The sequence below is a fragment of the Hyaena hyaena genome, unplaced genomic scaffold (assembly GCF_003009895.1).
Source record: "Hyaena hyaena isolate Hyena2069 unplaced genomic scaffold, ASM300989v1 scaffold_661, whole genome shotgun sequence".
NCBI lineage: Eukaryota > Metazoa > Chordata > Mammalia > Carnivora > Hyaenidae > Hyaena > Hyaena hyaena.
The window spans coordinates 838732-859497 of NW_024081294.1; the positions used below are offsets into that span (position 1 = coordinate 838732).

The following is a 20766-nucleotide window of genomic DNA, read 5'->3' on the forward strand; positions in this document are numbered from 1 at the left end:
GTAGAGCCTACTTTCTTTTATTCTCTCTGCCTCATTTCTTCCTCATTCCCCCCCCCGCCCTTTATTTTTCTATCCATCCATCCATCCATCCATCCATCCATCCATCCATCCATCTTTAACACTGAGCATTCTAGTCTGTTGACTAGTTTCAGAAAAATCTAGTTTTCCAAAGTAGCAAAAACACTTTCAGAAAGCACACTGTTTTTTTAGCTCTTAAAAAAAATCATCCTTCATATATCAAGGACTCTTGAAGCATGTTACATAGCATGATAAATAAACAGCCTACTTTCTTCAAGATACATCCCTGTAAAGGGCTTTAAAATTGTTATCTAAATCAAGCATCCATTATCCCACCAGGGTCACATAAATTGTGTCATTTACACAACACATGACATGAGACAGATGGGTGGGAGGGCAGGCCTTATTTTGTTTTGTTAAATACTGTGGGTTTTTAAAAAAAAATTTTATAGTTTTATTTTTATTTTTGAGACAGAGAGAGAGACAGAGCATGAACGAGGGAGGGGCAGAGAGAGAGGGAGACCCAGAATCTGAAACAGGCTCCAGGCTCTGAGCTGTCAGCACAGAACCCGATGCAGGGCTCGAATCCACCAACCACGAGATCATGACCTGAGCCGAAGTCGGATGCTTAACCAACTGAGCCACCCATGGGCCCCTGTGGGTTTTTTTAAAACCTTGCTTTAAGAAGGACTGTATTGTATTATTTTAAAGATTTTATAAATGGAAAAAAGATGCCGAAATAACCTTGATTTTTTTTTTTTTTTTTTGGTCTGTCAGATTGTTACTAGGCAGGCTGTTCTTGTGGCAACAAAAGCAACTACAGAAGAGTACTAGGAGCTGTCTAGAACATCCTTGACTGCAACATGCTGAAATACAATTGAAAACAGAAGCCTGGTTGACATTTGGACTATATACAACTCCATTACAACAAAAGAACACAAATAATGCTTCAAGTTTGTTCTTTCTTTTGCAGTTTACCAAACCATCATTTGATTTGATCTTGACAACATTGGATGTTAGGCATAAGTGGCATTATTAACTTCATTTAAAAAACACAGCAGTGATAAGAAGATGGGAGCTTCTTCTTTTCTTCCTCCTCTTCCTTCATGTCAAAGGATGGTCATAAAAAAAGAAGTGATATCCAGTCTGAAAATGGAGAAATCATTTTTCAATAGAAATGATTATCCCCAAATCCCCAAATATAAATTATCCTAAAAGAAATATAAAGTCTTCAACAAAACCAGAAAACACTTGTAACCTCAGCCATAACTTCTGAGAAAGAGCTAACAAATGCAGTAAAGGTCTAACAGGAAGATGTCCAGAGAGGATGCTTATAGCTCCAGACCCCAAAGTTATCAGAGCAAAAGACCCAAAAGATTTGGCATATTCTAAGGGGTAAAACCAATTCCTTGTCTGAAACAACAGAAATGGGGTGCGCACCAGCAATTGGGGGTTTTCTGGAGACTTCCTGGTACCACAGAGTAGCAGAGGTGCAAAGTCCAAGGAGGAAATATAGACATGTCCCATACAAGAATCAGTCCAGGATGAGACAAGAGTGGAGGAAAGACACCCCAAAGGGGAGTAGCTCTGTGGCTGTCAATCACTGTTTGCTGCAGAGAATAAAAAGGCTGAAACGGCTTTTGTAGACTGGCAGTCATGGGTAAGTAGCTTCCCTATTACCCAGGAAGAAGTGTTAGTCCAAAATGCTATCAACTACCACATGGAAGTAAATATCAAATAGGTGAGCCAGAAAGAAACTTATTTCAAGATGAGTGGTAAGTGAAAACGAATCTGCATAATAGTGCTCATACAAATATACTCCAAAGAAAGCAGGACCGGAACAGGAGAAACAACTGAAGACAAAACCAGTCAGCAGAAAAAATGAATCCAGTGAGCATATGAAATATATGACCAAATAAGGAAACAAAAAGTTCAACCAGAGATACAGGTGATCAGAAACCACAGAGCAACACAACCAAAGGAAATGCAATAGGAGCTAACAGACTCCAGGAAAGAAATGGAGAAGAGAAAAATAAGACCACTCCAAATAATGCCACACCAGAGGAAATACAAGACAGGGTAAACTGAGAGAAGGCCATGAGGGGATAAGATGGAAATAATTTCAACCTGTTAGTGACGGGTTCAAAATATAGCACTTAAATTGATAAACATGTAATAAAGGCATAAAATATTTACAGGTATAAAGTTAAACACAATAAGAACCAAGGAAATAATACAGTCAACTAAAACTGCTTTAGAAGAACGGCAGAAAAAAATATACTAATTAAACATTGCTCATAGCAGGGTACCAAGAGCATCTAAAAAATGAAACACATAAATCGGAGAGAACAAGTAGAACAAAGGAAAGTATAGCAAACATGAATAATATAATGGAAGTAGTGCTCATAATGTTGACCACTTACCTGTTATGCATTCTTCCACCCCTCTTTCCTAAAAGAATGCCAATTTTGGTCATATATCTATCCTTTCTTCATATCATCATATGCTCAAAAGCAAGTATTCTTAATTAGGAGTAATTCTGCCCTTCCAGGGGACATTTGGCAATGTCTAGAAACAATTTAGACTCTCTCTCAGGGTGAGCTACTGGCATTTAGGTTAGAGACCAGGATTAGGAGACCGACTTCAGGCCAAAATCCTATGTGTGATCTTTCAGGCCTTATCATGGGCAATTTTAAAAAGCTTTGCCTGGTAGTCTCTATGAGGAAAAGCCATCCTCCACACACACAGTCTTCTAAGGCAGCTATGTGGTCAAGGACTTGAGATACCAAGGGCCAGCATGCTCATATTCGTATCTTCATTCCTAGCCCTGGCACCTCCATTCAGAGGGCTGATTCTCAGGGGACTCCTTCAGGTGTCTCCACTGAGACCTTCTTCCTGGTGTAGGTCTTGACCAAGATACTCTTCTCCACTGTTTTTTCCACTTCTAGCCTTTCCTTCCCTCCCTGTCCCCAGTTCCCTAGGTTCATAGAATGGCAGTGATCTTCAGCACTCAGCAAAACTTCACCAAAATTGTCTCCAAAACACTGAGACGATTTCTTCCACCTGCACTGCTTGATTGACCCTTGCCCAGTGTCATTCAGTGGGGGGTGGGAAAGAACAGCGAGGAGCCAGTACTACTTTCCTTTTTGGCTTCCTGCTTATATTATCATAGTAAGTAAAATAAAGATTTGATTATCATTTTCATTTTGGCTCACTGCCTTAATGACTACCTCAGCTAGTAGCTTAGCATAGGATTATTGCTAAATATCTTACTATGCACAGAACAGCTCCCAGAAAAGCAATAAATGGTCCAAACTATCAATAAGGCTGAGGCATTTGGGAGAGCTTGACTTCATTACCATCTCTATAGCCAATAAGCCCGTGGATTTCTCCTACATCCAGAAGTGATAGATGACCAAATTAAGAAGGCCCAATCATACTGAAATGAAAGACTTACTATTCCATGGTTGAGGGAGAATTTTCCTCAATTTTTGTTGTGTTGGACATGAACAAGAGAACATTAAACCCTGACTGCCACTGGCGGCCCTCCTTTGAACATGACGGAAAGCAACTTTGGGATAAAGCTTGTACAATGCTACAAGAGTGAGGGAGAGAACCTGGGGCCTTGATGACAGTATGATGGATAGAGCTGTGGCTGGAGCCCACCCCATCTGTGGACTTCCAGAAATTTCCTTATGATTTTAAGTTTCAACTAGAGTTTTTCTCACTTTCAATGAAAACTATTCCTCTACAATAGATTTAAAAGAATAAAAGATTTAAAAAAATAAAAAAGCAATAAAAACAGAAAGCTTTAACCTAAAAGCAGAGATATATTACATATAAAAACACTATACTAATGCATGAAATAAGAGGAATCCTAAAGTTGAATTACAAAGCAAAACACACTGTGTACTATTTTAAAATACCTAAACAAAGTGACACAAACAAACAAATTCAGGGATAGCTAAAGATGCAAATGCACTCTAAAATAAAACATGTCATAAACTTAATATGTGACACTTTAAATTACAGAGCAAAAGCATCCAATGAGATAACAGCAACAACAACAACAACAACAACAACAACAAAAGATAGTGTTATAATGATAAAGGTAGAACCCACATTGGAAATGTAGCAGTCATAAATTCATATGCAACAGAAAACATAAAAATATAGAAAAAATAAGTAAAAAATGCAGGCAATAGAAGGCGAAAATCCCTATACGGAAAGTTTCCTTTACCTCTCTCAAGTCATGACTAAGCAGATGGACCAAATGAAAAGGTTATAGAAAACCTAAGTAATATATGTAAGATATAATTTATATGTTATAAAATAATACATTTTATAAAGCTCTCCATTCTCTGAAAGTAGAGAGCAGACCTCCAACAAAAACGGACCCATATCAAGAAATCTTTACATAGCAGGGGCGCCTGGGTGGCTTAGTCGGTTGAGCGTCCGACTTTCACTTAGGTCAAGATCTCACGGTTCGTGGGTTCGAGCCCCGCGTCGGGCTCTGTGCTGACTGCCAGCTCAGAGCCTGGAGCCTATTTCAGAGTCTGTGTCTCCCTCTCTCTCTGACCCTCCCCTGCTCACGCTGTCTCTCTCTCTTCTAGAAATAAATAAAAAAAAAAAAAAAGAAATCTTTACATAGCAATCTTTACATAGCCTCACAGAAGTGATCCCAAAATGACTAAGAATAATACAGGCAGTCTACTCTGTCCAGATAATCAAGGATAAAATGATGTCATATTAATGAATACTATATGTAAAGCAATCTTTGATAAGTACACAAAGGAAATACTGAGGACTTTCCATTAAAGTATGAACACAAAAAAGTTTAGTTCAAACTAGCATCAAACTAGGTAATAGTGGACATACACATCAGAAACAGCAAAACCTGGAGGAAACTCTGGGGATTATTATTCAAAAGAGACTTTTTCTCTTGTCTAAAGAATTTTAATTAGATCTTTCTCGAAGAACTATACATTTAACTTTTCTTTTTTAATTGCCATCTATTGCCCTTTTGCCCCATGTATATGCAAGCACACTGTCACATGTTCTCTGACCCTTTATTGTTTCTCCTCCGGCCTCCATTTCCTGCTCAAAGGAAACATGAGATAAGCTGTTCAGTACATTTTGCTCTTTAATCCAAGGTTGGTAAAACACCTCAAAGATATTTCCTGGTGTTGAGAATGGATTTACAAGAATCCTACAGCACTAGGGCAGTAAAATCTGCCAGCACTACTTAAGGGCAAAGTTAGATCTGAGTTCAGATGCAGGGTTAAGGATGGAAAGATTGAATAATGCACTCTGAAGACGAACATCCTAGAATGGCTGGGCAGTTCCTCAAGCGGGGCTTTCTCGTCTCCGCTGCTTGGAGGATTGGGCTGCAAGAAGCAGTATTGTCTAGTATTTAAAACAAACAAACAAACAAACAAACAAACAACCCATACAGGGACAGAATCACATGAGAAATGGATGGTTCAGTCAAACATGCACTAAATAGTGATAACTTTAATTTCTTGGTCTGATATGTAAGACTTTTGTTGTTTTAGACAATGATTCAAAGATTCTTTCAAATCAGACTGTCCAATCAGTCTACACAAAAATATTACAGGGTTTAATGACTACGGTGAAATCATAGTTCCTCTATAACAATGGTAAAAATGAGCTGTGCTGAACATTTGTAGTTAATTTCTAGAAAATAGATATGGCCAACAGTAAGTTTTATTTCATATCTGAGATAAGCATTGTTTAATACTCAAACAGTTTTCTTCATTATTTCTACTTTGAAAGCTAAAAGGAAAGAGATAAAGAATAGAAATAAAAAATAACTTGCCATTTAAATCACTCTCTGATTCTGGAAATAAAATATTTTAATTAAGTTCCACTTAAAAAATAAAAGTAGTTTCTTACTCCCACACTGAGCACATTAACATTTTCACATACAGAAAGCTTAGGTACATTCAACTGTTTACAAGACATGTCTCCATATAATACAAGTACATTCATGTGAAGTATATGAACTTAAATAATTGTATATATTTGTGACTTTTGCATCTGGTACCTTTTAAAACTAACAAATAATATGCTTTTTTCTAAATGTCAATTCATAGATGATGATTTAAAGTTAGGAGAGCCTCCTGCAGAGTTTAAATAGTTGTATTCATATGAGAATTCAGTAATTTCCTAAATATAAGCTTCAAAGTAAAGCTTTAGCAAGTTAAGTTACCTGACTGGCAATGCATGGAATTTTTACCAGGTTGTACTGTTTGGTTTACAGGTTAAGTCATTCAAGTGGTTTATAATTATTTGTGCACTAGTGGGTAAAAAAGCACCAATATAATAAATATTTTTTCACATCCTAGATGAAATCACAAAACAATGATCTCAATTTCCTTTCAAAACCTAATGATATGAAAAGAGCATTTATTTCCAATGTTCAAACTTTAAGCTTTCTTAGTGAGACCATCTAATATACTAGGGTTAAGAATGGAAATGCTAAGAAGAGGTGCTATACATAATATCTACTAGCTACAGAATTCAGACATTATTCTCACACTGATGATACCCATTTTTGAACTGCTTTCCTTAGATCTAAAAAGAACTCTGAAAGTATGTGTAAGATTTATAAACCTATCAGCTATATCTCTTAAAAAGAAAGTCTAAAGATCTTTCTTCCCGATACATAAAAGATGAGCAAAAGCACCTTATGATAAGGAAATATATAAAGCAAGTATTTTCTACAAATTAATATAAATTTATGCACATAAAGGTGTAGTCACCCCAGCTGTATACATAATATTTTAAATAACACACAATAAAAAAAACTTCAAAGGAATTGAAAAAATAACTCATATGCTAATACTCCAGTTATTAAATATTGCAGCATATATGTAATTCTAACAATTGGAGGAAAAAAGTTTCTAATCTAAATGGTCAGTGAAATCTCTTTGGAAATATACTTTAAAAATCTGTAATATATAATCCTGACTGTCAAATTCCAACTCAAGCTATAGGTTTTTACAGCTAACATACAATCCCGTGAAAATGAAAGTATGTACAGAGCTCACCTCACAGATTCTTGAGTAAATAGCATTACTGGTGAGACACCAGAACAGGCTAGTTGAGCTCTTCTGTCCTTTTCTTTACTGAGGGCACAGGGCAAACATAATATTAACAATGACAGACCTTCATCACAATGAGTTTTGCTAAAATGTTAATAAACATTGTTTTAAACATATCAAGGTCATGAGAAGAGGTCCTTACCTGAAATATATACAAAGAATTCTCTAGATTTAACATATTTTAAAATGAATACAGAGGTGTATAAGGAGAAACACCAATTACTTGCTTTGACAGTTTTCAGTCAAGGTTTATTATGTGTCTTTTTCTACCGAACAACGTGATTTTTATAAATATATGGAGGTCCAGCTTCTGCTAAGATTTCATTTCTTTTTCCCAGTGGTTTTTTTGTGCTCATGCATTTCTGTTTTGCTAGCTATCGTCTTTTTTCGAGATGAGGTATTAGGAACAACTGCATTAGAAGGTCCACTGGTAGCTATACAAAAAAAGAAAAACTATTGTTTAGATTTCCACAAGCAATTCATGTTCCAATACTATTGCTAAGTGACAAAATAATTAACTTTATAATTGTGATATAAGTGAAACATTATAAACATTTAATAGAGCATTTTTAACCTTTTAACTTTTTAGAATTCAACACCAATACAGGAAAGTAATGTCAATGGGTGTGTTCCAAATTTGTCTTTTCACTCTACATTCTTCCTGGCAAACTAATTTATTCCATCATTTTTAACTACCATCTATTATGCTAATGATCTTCAAATGTATACTTTTGGTCCAGGTCTTTTCCCTTACTTCAAGATCTGTTTACCCTGTATATCCTATGAGAAATCTCTGTCTAGATAACTGACAGTAAACATAAATTTAATATGCTTAATACTGAACTTGTCATTTCTTTAAATCTATTTTCTCCTCTTTTATATCATCACTATTTAAAAAGTTCAAATATTAGAAAGCTATAAACAGTCTTGACTTAGGACTCATCCTTCTACATCCAAACCATCATTAAGCCCTCATGAGTTATTATCAAAAAGTTATTCTAAGCCAGATGACACTTCTGGTTTGGATTGGCAAGCTCCTATCATAATAATTCTGCAGGTTAACAAGCATAAACTCTGGATAAAATATGAAAAACAACTACCTGAAGACACTGAAGAATAAACAAAAGCAGGCATATACTGGAAAAAAAATCAACACCTGGAGGAAGGAAACCCATGTTGAGTCCCCCCTCACTCCCACGTTTTTGAAAGCTTTGGGCCTAAGGACAGTATCTAGTCTGAACCACGTGCAATGACTAAAACTCAACGTAAAACTCATTCTTACGAGCATGAAGAAACAGAAGATAAGTAATGGAGCAACTATAGTTGCTGGAAAGTCAGGTGGGAGATCCCACAAAGGGAGAGCCCCCCTCCCCCATTCTATATATAAACCATGATCACATTTATGGCATGAGCAGGGTAGGCTCCAAGAGTCCAGCTGAGGCCAAAAGAAAAGACGTGAAAGTTGAGCTGCTGAATACTTCAAGGAATAGTTTTGCAACCTGAGTTCAGCCAAGGTTAACTTTTTGCTTGAAAAGAAACCAAACAACTCAGTACTCCTGGGAGAAGCGTAACAAAAATAACAGTCTGGGGTTTAAACAACATCTCATTCGTGATGTCTAGGATGCAATCCAAAATACTCAATGTATGAAAAAAACAGGAAAACATCTTTCTTCTTGAGAATGGATCAATTGGTAGAGACCAATCCTGAGGCCAGCTAGATTAGTACATAAGAATGTTAAAGCAAGTACTTTAACTTATTCAAGAACAAAGCAAAAATATGCTTAAAGTGAGTAAACATATAGGAGATCTCTGAAGAATCAAAAAAGAGTGTCTAAAACTAAGGAATAAATATCTAAAAAAAATCCACTAGATGGGTTAACAGCAGAATGCAGATGATAAGTAAAAGTGAACATCAACCCAGAGTACAAAAAAAAAAAAAAAAAAGAAAAAAAGAGTCCTAAGCCTGCCTGCCACAAACTGCTGAGAATCAAAGATAAAGGACAAATATTGAAAGCAGGCAGAAAAATTTATTAACCCACTGCATACATTGGAACAATTCGAATTAACAAAGACTTCTCATTGGAAACAAACACCTTTAAGGCACTGAAAGAATAAACTTTCTTCCTAGAATTGTTAATCCAGCAAAACTACCTTTTAAGAATGAAGGTAACATCAAGACTTTAAAAGTGTTTTTTTAATGTTTTATTTATTTCTGAGAGAGACAGAGAGATTAAGACTTTTAAAAATATAGTAACAGACCTGCAGTATAAGAAATGCTAAAGAGATTCAGGTTGAAGGCAAATAAAACTAGATGGAAACAAAGATTTAGAAAAAGGAATGAAGACTGATAGCTAATGTGTGCATAAATAAAATATTTTTATTCTCTTCTCAGTTTCTTTAAAATACATGACTGTGTAAAGCAAATATCCTAACACTATATTATAGCCTTTATAATATATGTGGAAGTAACATACATGGACAACTATGTGTTAAGGATGGGAGGAGAGGAAGGTAAATGAATCTACAGAGTTGCATTTTACTCTGAGTAGCATAAAATTATCTCTAAGTAGATCATGAAAAGTTAGAGATGTATATTTATAGTCACCAATTAAAGAATAATGTAAAAAGTAAACCTACAAAGTCAAGAGATAAGTTAAAATAAAACTCTAAAAAATACTGAATATAAAACAAGGCAGAAAAGAACAAAAGAATAACAATCAGAAGGTATAAACAGGAAATATAATAAAATAGTAGATCTAACCCAACCACATCAATAATTACAATGTTAATGAACCATTTGCAACTATAAGACAGATACTGTTGGAATTGGTTTAAAGTTTTTTTTTAAAACATTTATTTATTTTTGAGATAGACAAAGAGAGACAAAGCACGAGCCAAGGAGGGGCAGAGAGAAGGGGAGAAAAAGAATCTAAAGGAGGCTCCAGCCTGTCAGCACAGAGCCTGACGTGGGGCTCAAACCCATGAACCATGAGATCATGACCTGGGCCAAAGTCAGATGCTTAACGGATTGAGCCACCCAGGCACTCCTAAAATTTTTTTAATGTTTATTTATTCTTTGAGAGAGAGAGAGAGACAGAGACAGAGAGACAGACAGAATGTGAGTAGGGGAGGGTCAGAGAGAGAAAGGGAGATACAGAATCTGAAGTAGGCTCCAGGCTCTGAGCTGTCAGCACTGAGCCTGACATGGGACTTGAACCCATGAACTAAGAGATCATGACCTGAGTTGAAGTTGGATGCTTAGCAGACTGAGCAACCCAGGTGCCCCTAGAATGGGTTTTTAAAGAGACATTTATAAACTGCCTACCAAAAAAATAATCCCTTACATATGAAGACACAGAATGTTTGGGAAAATATTCCATGCACACAGGCATAAGAAATGTGAAGTAGCAAAATTCACATCAGATAAAATACTCTTTAGGACAAAGCATTAATAGGAATCAGAGGGAAATTTCATGATGGTAAGTGAGTCAGTACATTAGGAAGGCATACCAAATATATATGTACGTAATCCTAAAGCTTTAAAGCACAGAATAAAAACTGAATTAAAAAGAAGAAAAAGACAACTGTATAGTTGTTAGTGGAAATTGCTCTCTAAACATCTGATAAGACATTCAGAACCTCTCCTCCTGTGCACATGTCCCCACCCCTCAAAATGGTAAAAATACAGAAGATCTGAAAAAAGATTATCAGCAATTCTGACCTAAGGGATACTGATAGAACGTTACATCAATGAACTATGGAATAAAAATTCTTTTTTAGTGCCTTTGCTACACTTAAGATGTACCAAGTCCAAATATTAAGCCATAAAATATCTTACATTTAAAATATTAAAATTGTACAGTATATGCTTTATAACTACAATGGAATGAAGGCATTGGTAACAAGATAACCAAACCCCTATTTCCCAAAATTTGTAAAGTAACCTATATGCGTCTAAATATTCCATGACTCAAGGAATAAATCACAAATTAGAAAATATTTTTAACTGAATGAGAATGAGAATAAAATGTAACTTTGGTGAGATGTAGCTAAGAAGTACTCAGGAGGAAACTGAAAGGCTTAAATGTTTATCTAACAAGAAAAAAATGTCTAATAAAAAATGATTTAAGAAAATAGAAAGAGGATAAAAGTCAACCCAAAAAAGTAGGAAAATGGAAATATTAAAGAGCAGAAATCAGTGAGCTATAAAACAAACAGCTAAAATCTGGTTCTTTGAAAACACCAACAGAGTGGATAAATCCCTAGTGGGAATAATGAAAAAAAAAATCAGAACACAAATTATCATAAATAATAGAACTTATTACCAATTTCACTAAAAGGATAATGAAATGGGGTGCTTAGGTGGCTTAGTCTGTAAAGCGTCCAACTTTGGCTCAGATTATGATCTCATGTTTCGTAAGACTGAGTCCTATCTCGGACTCTGTGCTGACAGCTCAGAGCCTGAAGCCTGGAACCTGCTTCAGATTTTGTGTCTTCCTCTTTCTTTCTGACCCCCCCCCCCAACACTCTCTCTCAAAAATAAACATTAAAAAAGTATTTAAAATAAATAAAAAAAGAATGATGAAGTAACAAGAAAATTGACAACTTAGATGAAATGAACAAATTCTTTGAAAAATCAAGTTACTAAAGCCATCACCAAAACGAAACAAAATTAAATCTATCAAAATTTAAGTAACAAATACCTGTCTTAAATAACTCATTTAGAAAATAGAAGAGGAAGAAATACTTTCTAAATCATTTTATGAGGCCAGCATCAGCCTGATACCAACATTTAAAAGACATTACAAAAACAAAAAACAACATGAAAACAAACAAAAACAAACAAAAAAACCAACTATCGAAAAATCATCTTTTAAAAATTCAGGTGTCAAAATCCTCAAGGTCAAACTGAATCCAGCAACATATATATAAAGTACTCATTATGACCAGGAATTCCATTCCAGGAATGCAAGACTGGCTTTTATTAGCTTATGTTATTATATTGGAAAAGTCAAAATAACACCATTTCATCTTTATTATTTAGAAAGGCATATGAAATAAGACATTTATCATGTGTCTAATATGTAGAGAAAAAAAATGGACCATGATTCAAAGAGTATTCAAATCTTAGATAGGTCTATCCACTACTAGTTACATGAACAGGGACAAGTCACAATCTCTGCAACTTTTTCATCTGTAATGGCATAAGAATGGTATTGATCTCTGAAGGTCATATTTAGAAATGTATAAATAAAAAAAGTATTTTATAGCATAAAAACTATACAAATTTTAACTGTGAGTTGTATATGGAATATACTGTAATTTATATTTAAGATACTTTTTCAGTTGTCTGTACCTGCATATACTCATTATCTAGAATGTGTGAAGTTTAAATATTGCCTTTAATTTATAAGGCCAGATAATGTGACAGAGCTATAATCAGTGATAAATGATCAAGTCAGTGGTATAGCGTGTCATGAGGGTTCTTGTTTCAGTAATCATATAAATTTATCCCCAGTGGAGGGGGTTGGGTTGGGAGTGGGAAGTAAAGGGAGAACATTTTAGAAAAAGAAAAATGACCTGAGTTATCATCACAAGGATTTATTTGGGAGGAAGTGAAGAGAACAGTGTGGCGACAGTGTAACGACAGCAATTAACATTTAGTGACTGCTTAGTATGTGTGTCAAGTACTTTATATACATTATGGTATTCATTTCTGACAACCTTTAAAGGAGGCACTATTACCCTGATTTTAGGACTATGAAACCGAGGATCAGAGAGGTTAAGTAACTTACCCAAAGGTGATATAGCTAATAAGCAGTAGTGCTGAGATTTTAATCTAGGTCCCTCTGACTCTCAACCATAAACTCTTAACCAAAAGAGTTTGTGAGAGCACTAAAGTGAGGAAAAGAATTAAGAAATTTCCAGTGAGGATACAGTCAAACATTGGAGCTATATAGAATTCTCTGAAGAAAAAAAGATATAGGGTAAGAGGGGCGCCTGAGTGGCTTAGTCGGTTAAGCGTCCGACTTTCGCTTAGGTCATGATCTCGCGGTTCGTGGGTTCGAGCCCCGCGTCGGGCTCTGTGCTGACTGCCAGCTCAGAGCCTGGAGCCTGTTTCAGTCTGTGACTCCCTCTCTCTCTGACCCTCTCCTGCTCACGCTGTCTCTCTCTCTCCTAGAAATAAATAAAACATTAAAAAAAAAAGAAAATGTATTAAAAAAAAAAAAAAGATATAGGGTAAGAAAAAGTCAACAGTTGGATGTCCCTGTCTGGCATAGCAAAGTAGGAAGAATGACCATCAGATAAGACTAGAGGAATTGGGTAAAGGAAAAGAAGAGCAAGGCAGAGTACTTCGTGGAAGTCACAATAAGAGACTATTTCAGCAAGGATCAACCACACAATCAAATATGTCAAAAAGTAAACACACAAAAAAAAGGTGGGGTGTCTGGCTGGCTCAGTCAGTAGAGTGCATTAACTCTTGATGTTGGGGTTGTGAGTTCAAGCCCCACGTTGGGTGCAGGGATTCCTTAAAAAATAAAATTTTTAAAAAAGTTGAAAAAAGATAGTTGAATTTGGTATTCATATCATTAGACTGAAAATGGAGAATTAAAACATTGTAAAGGAAGAGACTATAATCTTTCATATAAAATGACTAAAATAAAGCCTAGACTCAAAAGAAAAGCATAGGAGACAGTTCATAAGTTAGTTTGGAGAAAAGTACAAGTATGAAATATATTTTATTAACAGATACAGGAGTAGAGGGAGACAACAGAGGAAAAAATACAAATACATTAATAGACTATAATAACAGTTTTTAACTCTAGGAAGTGTTTAAAAAGTGATCCTTTCTAAAAACAGATTTTAAACTCAAAAGGCAAGCTATTATTGTTCTTCTAATTGCTCTACAGAATCCACAAATTCACACACACTCCTACCTGGCTTGCTGCTTGCTTTTGTACTCTTTAAGGTAGCTGGTGGTGTGGGGAGGATCTTTGCAGGTGTGTATGTATTTAAAGATATTTTTCTTCTCATTACTGGACTGGAACGTGAAGCTGAAGAGGCTGAAAAAAAACCAAACAAACAGATATGGCACTTCAATAATTTCCTGTCAAGTCCTTACATTTTAGAAATTTCTAATGACATACTTTGTGGACTTAGGAATATATATTACAGGAGAAAATAGACAAAGCAAGATTTATAAAGTAAATTCAGCAACATTATCTTTCCTATAAAAAGTTCTCTTATGCTCTTAGTCTAATAGATGTATTGTTAATACTGCAAATAATAAGCATTTGACATAGTTACTAATGGCATGCAAACAAGAATAGAGCAACAAACTTAATTTTATTCTGTCCTGATAGGAACTCAGATTCTTAAGGGATGGCAGAGAGCTGATGGCATAATTTTACTCCCTTGTTAAAAAAAAAAAAAAAAGATAGTCCCCAATTGTTTTTCCTTAAAAATATGAAGTATAGATTCAGGGACAGTTACTTTATAAATATTATGGTTTATTAAACTATTATATTTATAAATAATAAGCTTACATTATTATTTACTTATATTTATAAGTAATAAATCAAACTGTCTTTCTATATTACTTATTGAGATTTATCTTAATGCAAGGAAATTGTAAAGATTGTTTTTCTCTTTCTAATCAAGGCAGGGCAATTAAGAGGCAAGAAAAGGAAAAGTAAGGTAATTCTGAAGTATGAAGTTCTCTGGGGAAGGAGAGCTTCTGGCATGAGCTTCTGGGTTCCTAACTGAAGGGAGGTGGGGAGTTAACAAAAAAAGAGTTAGTGTGGTTTTGCAATTTTGGGGGAGGACCTGATAGCAATAAATAGCATGTGTCTGAAAAATAAGTATGTGGGCCAGTCACAGCAAATGTGCTTTATGTGGCTGACCTCTATCTACACTAAATGAATATAAATCCCGTTGGCAGAAGCTCCAAGTAGTCACTAATGAAATAATATACAGGGATGACAAAAATCCCTAAAGCATCATGTAAAGTACTACACCACTACTAAGCTCTTTCTTGTTTACATGTTTTATCCTGTCTTATTAACTTCCATCTCTATCTTATCCAGTTAGTATTTCCACACCTTTCCCCCCATCTGATACTGTTAGTGTTCCATTGTAAGCTACCTTCTAGTTGCCACAAAATTGATTTAATTTGTTTGAAGTGAGGAAAAAGCCTTTCTGAATGATAGAGGATTAACAGAATCAGGTTCGTTATAAATAGCACAAAATAAATATAGTCTATTTTATGATGCTAGTTCCTTGACAATTCAGGGAATTAAGTATAAAATAATATAAATATACTGTGGTTACTAAATATTAATTCTGCAATTACAGTATAAAATAGAGGATTCAGAGACTTCTATTAAAACTGGCATCTATTTTCTTTACAACTCAACTAGAGTATCTGTTTTCATCCATTTTATTTAAGATTTCACTTGAGAAAAATTTACTCCAAAGAAAAAAACTTAGACACCATTGAGGAAATCAATGGTGACTGATTAGTGGTCAAGCAATACGAAAATCCGCATGCAAGACACAAGGCCTAACCATTCAGTATCCCCTTCTACATGGAATTCCCAAAAGCTCTTAGGAATACAGACTGAAGACTGATGAACTAGATTAATTTTAAGGTTTATCCAATGCTATGAATTGCATTAACTGCATTTACATTCTTATCTAGTTTCCTTAGTAAGTAATGGCATGAAATTTTACGAGAACCAGAGGATATGGGGTACAACTTGTATCCATGATACAGAGAAGAGCTAATCTGAACTGGAAAAGGTATTTAATATTCTTCACTTCATTAATATACCTCAATAATATACTCTGATTAACTGAATTCACTAACGACAGAAATAAAGCTATCACAATACAACAGCACCACAGAATATATACCTTCAGAGATTTTCTCTTTGTACATGTGCCACCACAATTCTCTCTCCAAAACAAACAAATGCCATTACTGTAACCTTTAAGTCACTCACTGAAAATCTTCTCAATTCTAAATAGCACTGATATATATCCTAAGTTCTTATTTACTAATGAGAAACTTCCTTTCATCTCTAATTTAAGATTATAAATCCTGGCCCAAGTGAAGTTGTGAAACATCAAGTATAAAGGGGTAAAGGGTAAATGAGAATTAGTTCTCTACTGCATTCTGAGTACAGAATGCATTCTATCAGCTAACAGAGAAAAGAAGATGAACATGCTTCATTTTCCTAACTTTGACCTCTTAAAGAAGTTATTTTATTTGGAGTATTATCAATTCTCAGAATCAGACCCATTCACATGCAAATTTTCAAATTAAATCCTACTTACTAAAACCATTCCTAAAGTGAAATATTTTAGAATATAAACCCAGTTATTGCTCCATTACCATCAATGATTGAAAACTGACCTCTACTACTAGATGTGGAAGAAAAGGGTAGGCCACTATATTGTAGAAATGCAGGGGGCACCATTTAGACAGAATACAATGTGAAGAGAACTTTCTAGAATATTACAGTGTAGTAGCCAGAAAAGGGAAGAGAATAACACCAACATATGAAAGCAGCTTTCATTCCAAGACCTCTGATTTCATTCTGAGAGAAACACATTTATAGTATGCTTCTTACAAAAAGGAGAAAGGTATACAATGAAAGTTTGTGACTTTCCAAAGATAGGAGACTAGCCCTAGCAAGATTCTTAACTAAGCGGAGCTTGTTCTCTCCAAACTGGATGCTTCTTAAACTGGAAATTCCCATGTGCTGAAGGATCCTATAAAGCTGAGAATGACAGCAGTCAGGTGACTTCTCATATCCAAAAGGGTAGCCCTAAAGGTTTCCCAGAATGATGTCCCTCAGAAATGTTTAAATGTATCACCAAAAATGTGTCTTCTCAAAAAATACGTTTTGGAAAATCTAGGTATACAGATTTCCTACACTAATGTAACTCTCTCTCTCTCCAAAGGGAAGTGGGATATAATACACAGGTTCCAAAATGTAATGAGCCACGTAACCCTTTTCTTCACACACACGAATTAACTTTTGCAGAGTATTTTCTGAAGAACTTAATTTGAAAACCTGTTGTTCTCATTTGCTCTCTTTAGTCAAGAGCTCCTTCTGATTCATTACGACTATGTACCAAAAGTGGTAAGCTATGGATGGGTATGTGTGCATGTTTGGGTTAATGACAAATTATATTTTGTAATTTTTAAGCAGTTTATTAGAAAATGACACATAGTAAGAATGTGGAAAAAAGGCCATGACTATATTGTTGAATTCTATTGCTGGGTCTTAGATTTTTTTTCTCTTTTGGAAGAAAAGTTTCTTGGGAGGAGTCAAGAAAACTGGCATCTTTGCACATCAGTAACACCAAGAATTTCATATATTGTTCTTTTATATCCCTTTCTCCCCTAAAATTCCATTCACTATCACTATTGAAATTTGTTGTAATAATTCTTATAGTCTGATAATATCACTGCCACAAAATAATGAAAATAATAAGAATAATAATTTTCCTACAAATTTCAGGGGTCTTCCGTGGAACTTCACTTGATGGAGAAGCAATAGAAGCAAGAAATTCATCCACCTGCTTTAAAGACAGGGCATTGTGAAGAGTTTCTAGAGGACAAATAGATGGCACCATGGAATACAATTCAAAGCCTGAAAAAAAGAAATGAAAAAAAATTTGGATATTTAAAAAATAATTAAGAAGGAAGAAAACCATTGCTTAGAATTGTACAGGTTAGGTCTTTCCAATCTGTCACATGCAAACACATGAGCTCTCTGAAGTCATGACACCAGATGCTATGCAATATGGGACCGGAACAAGATGTGACAAAGATTTCATTTTAAATGTAATCACATAGTACCGCATGCACACAATTTCATTCTACACTTTGGTAAAATCTAAGAATGATACTTAAAGAAAAAAACCTGGGGAGGGGAACAAAAACATTGCATCATTTCAGTTTGTACTTCATAAAAATCAGGTCTATTTGACAGGCGAGTAAGTTGATGCCATGATGTGTCTCTGATGCTATGATGTTAAAATTGACTTCTTGTTGAAAAATAATTACATTGTAGTTATTTGAATAGTGATTTTAAGTAACTTTTCTAGTAATACCAAGTCCAACAATACTCTCTAGTGTGACCTGAAAATCACATTCATTCATTTATGCTGAAAATCAAATTGTAAAACACATTTTACCTACCTTTATTGAAATGACTCAACAATTCTATTGTTGGAAATTGCTAGCTGAGTACAGTTAGGCCAAGTAAAAAGCAATACAAAATACAGACATGTTTGCATTCAACAATGGCACAGAAATAGAAAAATTTCATGAAACAAATCATGCACATATATATTAATACCATCAGTGAAACAAAACCACTTACAATATACACTTGTTTTAAACAAATAAGATATAGGTTATTTGCTTTTTATAAAAATTGCCTGTTTATTTCAATTTTATTCAACTGAATGGCTTTTAAAATTGCTTTCATAAACAATTAAAGTAACAAGTCTTTCTGCATTTCTTCTTTCCAAAATTCAAACTAACTTGTCTCCAAAGGAAATACTTTTAATACTTAGATTAAGATTTTATATTAAGGTTAAGGTTAGTAAATAAAAAGTAGCAATTAATTAAACCCAAACAGACTGCAAAATTCTCTGCTTCAATAGGGATGAGCTCCTTTTAACACTGACTGATATTTCCTTAATTTTGGGAGGAAACAGTGACCCAAGAACTGCCTAATTCTTGGCTGGAATAGGGAAACTGGTTAAAAGAGAATCTAACCTTTCTATGAAAATAACCAAAAGACTTATAAAACCTGTATGTTTGATTTTCAGGTGCAAACCAAAGCATGATAGAACATTACATATACTTAAAAAAACAAAACAAAACAAAACAGAAACTATACCATAACAGCAGCTAAAGCACCTAAATAAAGCACTAAAAAATTGGGCTTGCACAAGTAATACAGTTTTTTAAAGTACAAGACTCATGCAAATAAGCGCAAACCCTTTCTTTGCATAACACTAAACTTAATGTGATTTTTAAAATCCTTTCATCAGAATGTTTCTAAGTATTTTGTAACAGCTATTTCCTTTCATTTACCTGTTAGATTTTATAACAGGCAAATAATAACACATGTTCCTCGGGACTACATTTTTCCCCCCATTTATCTTTAGTAAACTTTGTATTTAATGCACAATGAAAGGGTTAGCGCAGCAATTTAAAAAGCCACCCTGCTGTCATGTTTAGAAGCTATAAAAACATACCACTGGAGCCTAGACATTCCACAGAGGAAACGGACCAGCACCTATAGAGGTGTAGGTGTTCTGCACAGAGGCCCAGAAAATAAGGTAAAGCACTGTCAGAAGATACGTGTTTCACCATGTTCCTTGAACTAAAGATGAAGGGAGGGGTAAGTCCATGATATGTATTAAGATGGAAATAAATGAAAGTTAGGGGAAATAAAAAGTGAAAGAGTCAAATGACAATTCATAGGACAGATAAGACAACACAGTATAAAAAAGAAAAAAAGAAATCTTGAAAACCCCAAAGAAACATTTCTAGAGTTGAAAGAAATGCATTTTAAATACATTAAGTCATGTGTGTGGACAATCCACATTTTTTAAAAAGCTTTAGACAAAGGAATATAAAGTTATTCTATTTTCTGTTAAATTTAACCAACTTTATTTTTTAAAGCTTCAGTAAACACAGATTTCTCCTATATAAAACTTTCAATACTGGCTATAAACGTAAGCATTCTGCACAAAAACTACAGTCAGTCTTAAACCTGGAATGTCTCTTAGAATTTTGTGACTTTTGTTTTTCTTGTGACTTTGGGTTTTCTTCTAAGAGTTTCCTTAGAAGCTGCAGCTGTATCAAATAAGGATCTTTTTCTTCAGAAAGCAACATTTAAAGAACTACAAAGGAGGGAAAGCACATAAGCTTTAAGGCTAAATTTTTTCTTGTTGAGGATGAGATCTTCTTACTCCGCCTCCAGAAATACTTAGTGCACTGCTATTTAAGTGTGCTGCTAAAGGATCCAGAAGGGGGAGAATGACTACAAACTTGTGTTTAATCCTTCAGTTTCATCTAAGTTTGTGAAGACTTGACTTGAGTTTTTGAAAGGTTTACTTGCAGTTAAAAAGAAAAAAAAAAAAAATCCAGGGGATAAAAGTACCTTCATTCCGAATAAAAGCAAAAACAGGTATGTTTTCTTTTAAATTCTTTGATCCTCAGTTATTTACAAATGGTCAGTAAATATTCTCTCGTGACCCAGAAGAACAAGCTCTGTGTAAGAAAGCTGTAATAGTGCAACAATTCAGTTTGTAAACAATGGCCACAAAAACACTTTACTGTACTGTTCAGCCTCAGAAATAGAATTTAACTGAACAAGCTTTCTAGATTTTTAGGTTAGTCTTCTTCCTATCAGAATTTCTCCAAATTTTAATGAAAACCAGTGGTACCAAAAAGAGTGGGTTGCTTGACAATAGCAAACCATATGGTCACATGAGGATAAAGTAAATGCTGGATAAAATCTTCAGAGGTCTCCACACCAGGTTGAGTATCCTTTAGACAAAGAGCCACCGATAAATGATGTTACAC

General features: G+C 34.7%; 1 protein-coding gene across 10 annotated transcripts in view; it reads right to left on the minus strand.

Moving 5' to 3' along the window:
* Positions 1–5873: 5873 nt before the first annotated feature.
* Positions 5874–20766, minus strand: part of PPIP5K2 (diphosphoinositol pentakisphosphate kinase 2) — a 70145-nt gene continuing 55252 nt past the window's right edge. For 9 of the 10 annotated variants that reach the window (XM_039216938.1, XM_039216935.1, XM_039216930.1 and 6 more), the window contains 3 exons: positions 17669–17809; positions 14084–14209; positions 5874–7579 (listed from right to left, as the gene is read on the minus strand). In XM_039216938.1, the coding sequence (XP_039072869.1) occupies positions 7467–7579; positions 14084–14209; positions 17669–17809 (380 nt within the window). In that variant the 3' untranslated portion in view covers positions 5874–7466. Of the gene's footprint in view, positions 7580–14083; positions 14210–17668; positions 17810–19430; positions 19491–20766 lie in introns of all 10 variants that reach the window. The other variant, XM_039216928.1, reaches the window with a different exon arrangement.